Consider the following 12,211-nt stretch of genomic DNA (forward strand, 5'->3'; position numbering starts at 1 on the left):
ACGGAAGCCTCCCGTTTCCTCTGATCGCCTCACTCAAAAAGGATCAAACATCACGTGCCTTTTCTCTTATCGGGGGGGGGAGTTTGGCCGGAAGAAAGGAGCTATGTGACGTTACCGAGCGTGGTTATGGAATAGGGAAACTTTAAGCCTTCCAGTGAGTCGTTTCCAGTCATGTAAACCAACTATTAGGAGCTTTAACCAACATCAGTACTTATTCGTTGGTCGCCTTTAAAAGCAAACTGCGGCCAGTGAGGTGAACTAACGTGCTGATGATAAGCAGGTATAATGTTCACCATGTTCACCGTGTAAGTGTGCAAACTCAGAATACACAAGAACAGCTGAGCTTGATCAAAAGGCCATTTTTTTGTGCAGCTGTTGCAATAAAGCGAAGGACAAGTGCGTGGCGTCTATTCGCCCTCTGGGGACCATAAATGTCCAGTAATGAAAGACGATCCATCAAACCGTCGTTAAAATATTTACTGTTTCAGTGATTTTGACGACATCAGGAAAGTAGCGCAGCGAACGTTCAAATAACCACTGAAGCCAAAGATGTTGAGCAAGACAATGTTGTATTGTGACATTTGAAATAAAACAGCTCTCCTGGTGAAGGATCAGATCGGCGAGTCAAAGTAGGTTTTGAAGGACTATTTGTCTTTGTACTTGGTATCTTTCTCCTCGCTGTTTGGCAGACCCGTCTGCCCGGGGAAGGGGGCGATCTTCAGGAAGAAATAAGGGTTACTGTGAACCCGCACGGCCACCAGAGTGGGAATCGCCGCGTAGAGCAGGTTCGCCGCCGCCACGGACCAGAACGCATCGGCGGGGACGCGGAACGGGGCCGCGGTGCGAGGGTGGAGGGCCCCCCCCACGTGGGCCCACTGGCACTGGAAGGAGTCGCAGACACAGCGGCACAGACGTTGTATATTATTATATATTATATTATATATTCCTCTGACTTAATGCAACTCCACAAACTCCTGTACAAAAGCTGACGAATGCGTGTTACCTGGATCACGGCTCCGGCTAAGAACACGGTCCAGTCCGACATCCACGAGCATCCGGGCTTGAGGAGGCCGTAGACGAATGCACCCATCAGAGGAAGTCCGTAGAAGAACAAGTGCAGCATCTGCAAAAAACAGAGATGTAGAACCCCTGCGCTTGTTTTCTGCTAAATTAAACATTTCTATACGTTTTATTGCCACATGCATTAATTCCATTGTTACACGCAATTGTCTCACGTGGTGCACCACCCTTACTGCTCCATCAGTGCCAGTCACCTACTAAGGCTGCTTTAATGCAGAGTTGCAAACACCCTCAGAATAAAAGTTGCACTACCAGTGCGGAAAAATAATAGAACTTTGCAGCAAAGGTAAAGTAAAGGTTAACAGGTATTAGCAGTAAAATGGAGGTTAAAGACTTAATGAGACCTTGTGTAGCGCTTTGATTTTGTATATACAACTACCACTGCATTATTTTATCACTTTGATCTAATCTCATTTTATTCAGCAGCGTGACTTGTTAGATAAGTGTAAGAAAATTAGCTCTCTGAAAATGGAAATACCCAAATAAAGTCTTAGTTGTTCTGAATTGTTTTTACACAAGTTAGCAGAAATGACACAACGGTTATTACAGAATCCGCCCTGACCTTCTGCTTAAAATATTTGGTGCATGAAAACCAGAAGAAAAAGAAAAGTGAAACGACACCAGTTTCTTTTCATTGTGGGTCTGAGGTCTCAATGAATTCTAATGAGTTTCAATCACATTTGCCCTTCAGTCCTTTGTGCAAACGTCTTTTTACATCCTCTTCATCATCACCGATGAACAAAGAGGTCGGTCAGCGCGGAAACACAAACCAAACTTTATTTCACTTCTTCACCCCCCACACGTACACACAATGCACCCGTAACACACACACACACACACACAAACACAGATTAGCAAAGGCCGCAACCCCACATGCTTTCACATGCTGCACACACTCTACTCCCACCCAGTGAGATGCTGATGGGGGGCTTTTGGGAGGCGGGATTAGCTTATCAAGTTCCCGGCATGCGGTGCGTCCGTCCGTGATCAATGGCTCGCAATTGTGACTGGACCGCGACAAGGTCATCGGTTGACCTATCGACAGATCTGCGCGCCGGGAACAAAAGGCAACGACGCCCGGATCCGGAGTGGCGGAATGAACCGGAAAGCCGACCCGCGGCCGCTCGCGGTAATAATCTGTTATCCGCGAGAGAGAGAGAGAGAGACAAAGACGCGGCGGCACCTCAGCGCCTTCGCTCAATGTTGCTGTAATGATGAAAAACAACCCTGTAATCAGCCGCAGGCTAAAAGAGCTGCAGGAGATAAGGAGAAGGCCTCGGGCGCGCTGGCTGAGGTTTCCATGAAAGCAGAGGTCCATCGCGTGGCTGGATGTGTGCAAACAGGCAGCGCTCACCATCACCCTGGGGTAGCCCACGGGATCCTTCAGGTAGGGCTCGTAGTGCCTCAGGTAGACGGAACAGGCTTCCAGCGGAGAGTCCAGAGCCACCTACAGAGGGCGGACAAAATAACAGGAACACAGGGTGAGAAAGATGCAGAGACAAAGAGGCAGAGCTACTCGGACCAAATCTCCCATCCGCCGTCTTTAGAACATGCCTACAACTTTTTAACACTGCACCGTGTTGGTTGAGGGTAACGCGGTTTGCACTCACCAGGCCTCTGAGGGTGGTGAAGGCCATGGCGGCCAAGAGGAGCAGCACCAGGATCAGATCCACAGGACGCCAGATCAGCTTCATGCTCTGAGCATTCTGGGCCTGAGAGGAGAAGCCGACCAAATGCAACATGGTTGGTACCATCGTTTATTTGTATTTTGCTGGGGAAATGCTCCGTCGTCATTTCTTGTAAGTGGCTAACTTTTCAATTTTAAATTTGGTAAAACACTCTGGCTTCCTACCAAAGGTTCAGGTGAGCACATCACAAAATGGATCACACTGTGTACAGCAGTTCTTGGCTGCCCTTTGTCACCTTTCCCGGCGTGGATCACATTCAACTGGACTAAATACACTCAGCAAACACTGCTGCTCCAAACCGTTCCACCACGTCCACCCGTTCGTGCACCAGACTCACGTTGTATCCCCCGATCAGAGGTCTGTCCTTGGGCCGAGTGAAAAGCGTGACGGCCGCCCACACAGGCAGCAAAAAGAAGACGAAGTTGAGCCAGAAGGCTGGACGGATCTCGGACCCATATTTACCTGCAACGAGGAAATGTGAGAACGAAACTGAGCCGCACGACGGATGCTACGGGTCGGTTTCTTGGTCTGCGCGGAATGGAGCGGTTGTGTGTTCTCTTGTCGTCACGGGGCCGGTAGAGGGGAACAGGAACTTGGGCTCACCTGCCACTATGCCGGCGATGAACACGCTCATGTTGGCGCACAAAGAGCCGGCCCAGAACAAGCCCATGGTACGGTAGGCCTTCCTGAGGGGGGGAATAGGGTTATGTGACACAGATGTTACACCAAGTCAGATTGGTCAGGGAACAGAGACGAACTTCAAACCCCAAACAAAGGGTTACAGCCTCAAGGGTTGAGTACCCTTGTGTGGGGAAATGCTTCCACCCGGAACCTTCTTATGAGGTTTTATCCAGAACTTTTCCATCTTAAAAGGGTGTAATTCTATATTGCATGGATTCCATCGAGGACTTGGAAAGTACAAACCTTTTATATTCCATTAAGTACCATTCTGGACCCATTTAGGGTCCGTCGTGCGTTTGCCGATGGGGCGATGTGGTGCCGTGCGACCCACAATTGTTCTTTTCACACTCTGCTCTCAGCAATCATTGAAAAACAGCTTCTTCCAATAAGGTTTCTTGATGTAACCCTTGAGGGATACAGGTTCCAACAGGTTCCTTTGTGTGACTAAGAACGGTGATGTTTGTTTCACACATATCACACATTTAGTGCAGAAAGACGTCCTCCTCATGGTACAAAAGGTGGCATTGTTTAATAGAGGATTTCATCTCAATGATGCCCGGGGCAGCGCTCGCTGTGAACTCATGAACTCACAGCCTGCGCTTTATGACTAACGCGCTCTGTGTTCTTCTGAAAATAGCCGTTTATTTATTCTGGCTTTTCGGTGAATTTCATGGCATAAAATGTGAATTTCAAACTCTTTCTTTAAGAAGAAAAAAAACTGAAAAGAACACGTCATATAATTCTAGTTAACACGTTAATTTATGAGGGTGTAAAATATATCATACAAGATGCATGAACCACCCACCTGTCTGTTATCCTGCCGATCATCATCAGATACATAATGAAGTGTGCGATTCCATCCCAGTAGCACATCATGATGGCATAGGCTGTTCCCAGGTAGGGCTCCCCCTAAAACACAGACATTGACGGACGGCGGGTTGAACCTGCATCTTTGACATCAGCGTGTCAGAAGTGACGAGCAGAAACCCACCGTCTTCCGATAGAATTCCATGAAGCCGGAGATGATGCCGTCGTGTTCCAAGGCGCTGGTCAGGTCGATGACACACGTAAAGGAGAACACGGCAAAAACTGCAGAGGCAAGAAACATGCAGGGTATAAACACGTGAAGAGGATGACCTCATCTTAAGTAATTTTCTTAAAAGGTGTGTGAGTGTGTGTGTGTGTGTCTGCCAGTGTAAAATATGAGCGTCAGACCCAAAGATAAAACGAGCAGAACTCATTAAACCAAGAAATGTTAAGCAGCTTTTTCAGCTTTAAGCAAACGTCATTCAGAGGCCTTTGTGATTTACAGAGTTTCATGTAATTGCTCCGTTTGCTTTGTCTTCCCACGAAAAGCCGATAGCACTGCACACACGCCGCGTGCTAGCAAACCACGCGGAGCGCGGGTCGACCAACGGAGGGCTGAAGTCTTTTTACATTTATATCAAGTCAACGGTGAACAGCCATCTTCTCTCCTTAGGGTGAAAGCCCGGCACACACGAAAAAACTGGATTTAAAGTGTGGAGCTGCACATGAATCTAATACTCTTAAACAAATGGTACAATGACTTCTGAAGACTGTCTCATTAGCTCTGCTCCTCCTGGGCTTCACGCAGGACATCTCACAGCTAAACATTTCACTTTTTGCCCACAGAACTTTTTTTCTGACAGTCATTATAAAGGGAGGGATTGTGTGCCGGGACAGGGGGGGGGGGAGCATCTCTCTGCAGATACCACGGCTTAAACCGCCGTATCACATCCTTCCTATCTGTCCTTCACGCACTCTCTGCACACCGATGCACCTGCACACACATATCGTCTCTCTTGTTTACCACCAGTGTCCCTGTAATCCTCAGGACAACCAGGTTTATCTCTGACATCTAACAGGTGAGATAGCGGGGAGGGGGGCAGGGAGGGGGGGGGGGATTATGGGCTTTCTATCGCTGAGAAGAACCTGCCGCGGCCTTTGTGCTCATTGTCGTGGTTCACCTGCACAACACCAGTACGGCTCCGGGCACCGATTGGCGATATATTACCACCGAGCATTCAGCTTCTGCTGCAGGGGGGTTGCAGGAGAAATGTTTGGCTAGAAATAGAGAACATATTTGCCCGATAGCTGTGCACACAAGGAGAAACAATACAAGAAAAGCTTATGAAGAAAAGCTTAATAAAAAGAGCGTGCAAGGTGAATGCATAAGTAATGAATTAATTAAATTAAAGAAGCAGTGCGGCGCCTTCTCCTATATGAACATTCTCCAGAGGCTTTGCTTGGAGGTCAATCAAGGACTCAATTGTAGTAAGAATAGCTGAAATGTCACAATGGTGTGGCCGAGATCTGCTCTGAGCCCGGTCAGTCTAAGCAGCTTTTCGACAGATCGGGTGGGATCACGTACAATTCAACCTTTTGTTGGAAATATTTTGCTTTGTGAGTTGGGAAATGTGCACGTCTGTGTCCAATACCGAAGAATAAGGCGTCTTTGGGTCGGTTGCCACGAGTGATGAGGAAGTAGACCAGAAACACGACCACCAGCACAGCAACGCCGATCCCCAGGATCACGTAAGGCCTGTGAGAGGAGAGGAATTCAACCGTTATCCGCGGGGAAAACAGCACTCACACTGCTGACACTCTCTGGCTTTGGACACAAATCCCCCCCTCTGATTTTCTGCTCCATTCTCTTTCCTAATTAGTTCCTCCCATGGAAGTTGTGCCAGTCCTCTGCGCAGTGCTAAATTAGTAAATTATGATGAATGGGAAGTCAGAGAGAAGGATGATTACGCAACCTAAGGTTAGTCGTAATAATGCAGGAGTGTGAGGGGAGGTCTGCGTGATGGATGCACTGCACGCTGCGGGGAACCAGCGAGCAGAAAGTACCCGCTTCATCATCTTTTTTTCTACTGGAAGGGTTAGGGTTAGTCAGTGATGGACCTTTATCTCATTGTCTCCACTATGGAAACGGGTTTATCACGCTTTCTTCACTCCATCCCATTGCAGAGGGCACCCAGTCACATCTTCTGCAATGGAAAGAGCCTCCATCCACTGAACGGTGCACCTTTTCGTCTCCATGTTTTATCTACCAATGGGACGTCCATCTATCCAAACTTCTGTTATCTTAACTTGATTTAAATGCAAAGATGAGCTTTTAGTTTGAAAACAGAGAAATGCATTCATGTCATACATGCGTTGGATTCCTTGTATGTTATGGGACTATTTAAAACACCTATTGGTCCATTACGTGTACTCCTGGTGTACTTTTCTTGGTTAAATTCTTAGATCTGCAGTAGTCCACCTCTCATGCCGCTGTGGTGGCTTAAAAGCACAGCTTGAAAAAGGTTTAATCAATCATAGCCAGGGGTGTGGGAGGCAGAACGGAGAGGCCATGTTATTGCAACGCTGCCCTCCATGTTTGCCGGTCAAAGGTGCCGCCGCCTCGCACTGGGAAAGATTAATGCGCTCAAGGTATCTCCCGGTAAACAGCGCTGCATCGTCGGGAAACTCACAATGCTTGTTCGCAGGAAGGAAAACAGACGCTTCGAGAGGCAAGGGAAGCTCCCCGGATGCCTCTCCGATTCAACAGCACAGGGGAGATTTACGCGTTTGTTTGCGTTGAGTGTAAAAGCACGAGGCATATCGTACGTCAAGAGCCGTTTATCAAACTCCTCCGCGCAGCCGGTATTGATTGTTAATGTCCACACGCTCAAAAAAAAGAGCCAGCAGAGATATTCACACAGGAGGTGTGTAAAAAGTCTGTCGGCTGTGAGAGAATATCTCGCAATAATAAGTGAGAAGGGGGAGTGGAATGTGTGTTTTACCCCTGGCTCTGTTTATTCAGCCGACACACAGCCATCGGCTGCAGACACGGTAGTGTCCCCCTAAACAGGCACGACGGATAACAATCGGACATAGGAAGGATCCCTTTACAGCGAGGGAAAGGAATTATCTCTGAGATCACATTATCTCCACAAATTCGCTTCACACTCTCTTCTTTTGGCTCCCAATTCTTTTCGTGTGTGTCCCCCCCACAATGCATGGGATGGTTTCCCTCATGCCAAGAGTTCGCACAACCAAAGACGCGATTGGCAAAAGCCTCTGGTGATGGTGGACTGATGAGGAGCAGTCAGGTCAGACCTCGAGCTTCAGGCTTACAGCGAGCTCTGCTGGTGGTGAAGTGTATTATCATCCAATGATGCCATATTATACATCACTGGTCATCGCTTATAACCGTTTTCCATTACGTAGTAAATGTAACTGAATCAGTTAATACGCGTGTGTGTTGTGGTTGCTTTGAAGTTGTGTCTGGAAGTATTTTTTTCAATGAAAGCTGAGAGTTGAGGATCAAACAGAGTCTGTAATTGAGGCCGGCACGCTGTATTATTTCTAATCCTATATTAAATCTAATGTATTTTCTTTCTTATACGTATTTTAAAGCTATGCATGCCTTTTTATAAATTGGTGGCAAGCAGGGATATGGGAAAGGTTCCTTTTACAAGCCCTGTGGAATTCTTAAATTACTGTATTATTTATTATCTTTATTTTTTTATTAGCGCAATCAAAGAGCTAAACTAGTATTCAAAGCCAGAACTGAGCGATAAAAAAAACACAGTAAATGTTGTGACTTACTCTTGAAACTGGGGAACGCAGTTCATGGCGTAAAGAACGCCGAGAGCCGACAATGAAAACAGAAAGACGAAGGTCTCCATCTCGTCCTCCGTCCCTGAAACACCAACAGGGCCGACGAGCGACACGAAAAACTCTTGAATCTGCTCCGGCAACAGCAGCACTCGCATTGGATTAAATCGTTTTGTTTTTTAAACGATGACAATATATATATATTTTTTTTTATAGGAACTGGAACAAATAAAAATACGTCTTTCAAACCATTAAATGAAACGAATGTGGTGAAATGAAATGGTGAATTGAATTGAGAAGAAGTCCAGCAGGTTCTTACCGGCTGCTGCTGTCCTTTCGCTGGATTAACCGAGTTGCGGCCTCAGGCAGACATGGTCTCTACTGGGGGAAATAGTGAAGTGGACACAAAGAAGCTTTTGGGGGGAAAGTTTCGCAATTTTCTCAGAGATTTACATAAGTCGTATTAGTGAGCGGGCCTTACATTCCTATTTATGCAGCAACGCACTTTCAGGGGAATCCTGTTCCACATGAGCACTTTGATGCTGTGTTTATGAAACGTGTGCATTGTGTGACGATGACAAACGCACAACGGGTTCCACGATACGGTCTGCGTAGACTGAAGCGTTGCTGTGTCGGCATTGTAATATGAAATACGGATCTGTTAAGGGTTCGGAAAGGCCTCACTCCTTTGTTCTCGTCCCGGCCGGAAACGAAGAATCAAAAGAGTCAGCTTGCGTGAATTCAAAAATCAAAAAGTATTTAATAACTAAACAACGTTATAAGGAATACAATTACAAAGTGAAATACAAAACGAACAGTAAATATTTCGCGAAATAGAGAATCCTCTGAGCAAGTCTGAAGCGACTTATCAAAGCGGCTGCAGGAAAATTCACAGTTCCTTCCCCGCTTTGGTCCTTTGAAAACTCCTGAGGTGTGTCTTCTTAGGTGTGTTTGAATCTCATTGGCTTCTTCTTCAAAGTGTCTCCTCCTTCATTGTCCCCTTCACGTCGAGGTGTGAAGCTGCAGCTGTAACCTGAAACCTCACTGTCCATCTGTCCCTCACATTCCAACGCATTCAATGTAGATACATGTGGCTTTATACCTCAATGAGTGAATATAACAAAGCACGCATAGTTTGTCTTCATCTTATAACTAGTACACTTTAATTACAACACATCATTAATGATCCCCGTTCATCACACTTCATCATAAGATCTAAGACAGTTCATGTGGTCCAATTCTCAAGACATTTGCCTCAGTCGGCTGCCTTACATTAAGTTGTTCATTTACTACCTGACAGGAGAAAAAACTCCCAAAAAACCCTCTTTGGGGATAAAATTGGGAAAAATCCATAAAGGACGGCAATTAGCATCCGTCCCCAGGTTTTAACATCACATTGTGACAGAATGTTAATGTCTACAGTGTTTATATGATTTTAATAACTATGAATTGTGTTTGATTCAAATTGCATTCACTTCATCTAATATGTTAATGTAATAACTAATATCTAATAACACACAAACTATAATTCTAACACTAAACATTATTACACATACTATAACTTCCATGGGTGCACTTCTGATCCCTAACAGATCCTAATCCCGGATCACGTGTGTGTGGAAGTGGTTTGAATAAATCCTCGTGGGTGACGTGTTAAACACATGCTTGTGTCTGGTTTGCTTTTCATATTTTGGTCTTTGTCAACGACGCAAATGGAGCTGCGCTGCACAATACAAGGCGTTTTTCCGTCTCGATGATCAAAATGGATTTAACAACTTGCCACAGTTCCGGTTTGTCCAACAACCCTTTTTTTCTGCTTCTTGTGCAAAGGTATTCAAACCAAGGAAGTGCCTCCAACCTCATCCGAACCGAAAGTGCATGAACTGAACTATTAACAGTAACTAACTCGTGCTGGCGTCACAATGAACATCTGCCAAATAGGCAAAAAGAATGACTTAGTAGGAACTAGACACTAACAGGAAGTGGGGAGGCAAATCGGAGGCAAATGACCATTGTGTTTGTGCCTACGACAGCTGTGGTTTGTCTGCGTTCTTTTTCTCTCAGCCCCTGGAAACACTGTTGAATTATTTAATGCACACTCTCAAACATTGATGACTTTAAATCCAGTTCCCTTAAAACCAAGTGTTTGCAGAATGTTTCCAGCAGGGCGCACCAAATTCAAAGTAAAACACGGGAGCACTCGGTGATTGAATTGATGCATGTTTTGAGATACCACATCATTTATGCTTGTCCAGTCCAGATTTGTGAGAAGTGTCAAAAAGCGTCTCCGTCCGTTGTTTTATCCAATAGTTGCATCACAGGTTCATTGTGTTCAATCCAATGTTAGTCTGATTAATTAGCTAACATGCATTAAGGGGTGTGATCCAAATTACATCTGGTATCATCACCCACCACCTTGCAGAGATAGAACAATACAAGCGCATCAGACCGGGGAGACAAAGCACAGCCCTTCCAGTATCTGTCAGGACCAGTTCCTTAAAATTGAAGACAAACAAACACACACACACACGCACACACACACACACACACGCACACATGCACACGCATGCACGCTTGCCTTTGCTTCCCACCATCCGCCTTTGTGGGGAAAAGGGGGGACTGTTATACCCGGAAAGCAGTGGCACTGCGTGTTTGCTGGAAACGAACTGGAGCTCTTCCAGCTCTGTCGTTCAATAAGGTGGAGTGGACAGATGGATGCCAAATGGAGACAGTGACCTGCGGGGGGGGGAGAAGATGAACATGTACTCCATTTAGCATCTAAAAGGAAAATACGTTGTTTGTGCAATAACTGTCTGTGAGGATGTAGTCCAGGGGATTTACTCAAGTGAAAAGAACACGTAAGAAACAGTAAGCAACGCACATTTGCTCTCAATTGCACAAAAGACGATTGATTAAAAAAAACATTCAATTTTTATTATAAATTGCCTTTTGCACTCTTTATTCTGTTGTGCAACGATTACTTTGCTCATATGCTGTTTTATGCAGTTGTGTAATGCTTTCTCATTGAGTCATTAGCTTTGATTATTATTATCACTAGAGGTTGAGCGGGGGGGGGGTTGTAATAGCCGTAGAAGCAGTAGTATTGTGCATGGGCTAAATGTAGGTCCATAACCTTTAAAAGTAAGAAAGAAAACAATTGCTTGAGATTGCAATTCCAGTCATGAATGGTGAAAGAGGTGATTTGCTGTTGAAATTAAGGAGTTTATTGGTCTTGAATGATGTCCAAATATCTGTTTTACGGGAATTTTTAGTTTTTTTCCTGCGGGGATTCAAAGAAACCAAGAAAAACAAATGGACTCTCAATTTAAATAACCAATTTTAGGCATTGCAGCCTACATACACATTTATATAGTAGTTTAGTAAGAACTCGTTTTCACAGATCTTCTGCTTTTCAACATCTGTTTTTGAAAAGACTTGACCTAGTTTCTAGATGTTAAAGTTTTAAGCATTTAAGTGATACAGCTCTCACCCCAAGATGCATATTACTATTGCATAACCCATTGAATATGGAGCAGACCAACCTAAACAGTTTCCCCAAATTTAGATGGCATTTACTGAATATTCCAGTTTAGTCTTACAGATAATAACATGTAAAAAGTGTTGTGTAGTTACATTCTACTTGGCACATCTATAATTCTTCAATCTGTCGACTTTAACGGCCAATACCGGAGCCGTTGGACAGGTTAATCTCTCACTTTTAATTATTTATCACTAAATCGAGACGTCGGATTAAATGTGCCGAACATCTCCCTGATGAACTATTTATGTCCCGGCGGCTCTCCGGCCGCACATCACCGCGCGTCACGACCACAGCGGCGGATATATTCTCGTTTTTTTCGCTATTCAAAATGGCACCGTCTCAATCAGGAAGTGGCGAAAACAACTACGAAGAATAAGTTGGATGAAAAAACCCTCGTTTCGGTGACTTTGACGCGAGTCCTCGTTCGAGGTCGCCGCGCGCGATCGTGGTTTTGGGATTTAGAACGAAGAAACGCATTAACGGGTGAGTGTGGTTCGAGAATATTGTGGAGAAGGAAAGAAAAAAAAAAAAGAAAGAAGGCGAGCGACACATCGGCGGCTGCCGTTGCAACAAGATGCGTTCTGGGCAGCCTCTC

General features: G+C 45.3%; 2 protein-coding genes across 3 annotated transcripts in view; one reads left to right on the forward strand and one right to left on the reverse strand.

Moving 5' to 3' along the window:
- Positions 1–550: 550 nt before the first annotated feature.
- On the reverse strand, positions 551–8,608 carry tm6sf2b (transmembrane 6 superfamily member 2b). Its single transcript, XM_040183293.2, has 11 exons — positions 8,395–8,608; positions 8,067–8,160; positions 5,909–6,012; positions 4,441–4,538; positions 4,255–4,358; positions 3,372–3,454; positions 3,106–3,230; positions 2,691–2,792; positions 2,435–2,527; positions 1,004–1,123; positions 551–881 (listed from the first exon to the last, which is right to left on the reverse strand). Exons 2-11 carry the CDS (start codon positions 8,144–8,146, stop codon positions 645–647), a joined length of 1,146 nt encoding a protein of 381 aa, XP_040039227.1. The 5' UTR covers positions 8,147–8,160; positions 8,395–8,608; the 3' UTR covers positions 551–644.
- A 3,176-nt stretch (positions 8,609–11,784) lies between these two features.
- Positions 11,785–12,211, forward strand: part of sbno2b (strawberry notch homolog 2b) — a 45,855-nt gene continuing 45,428 nt past the window's right edge. The window contains exon 1 of one of the 2 annotated variants that reach the window (XM_040183591.2): positions 11,785–12,099. The gene's annotated coding sequence lies outside the window, so the exon portion shown is untranslated. The remainder of the gene's footprint in view (positions 12,100–12,211) is intronic. The other variant, XM_040183595.2, reaches the window with a different exon arrangement.

The sequence above is a fragment of the Gasterosteus aculeatus genome, chromosome 8 (assembly GCF_964276395.1).
Source record: "Gasterosteus aculeatus chromosome 8, fGasAcu3.hap1.1, whole genome shotgun sequence".
Classification (NCBI taxonomy): domain Eukaryota; kingdom Metazoa; phylum Chordata; class Actinopteri; order Perciformes; family Gasterosteidae; genus Gasterosteus; species Gasterosteus aculeatus.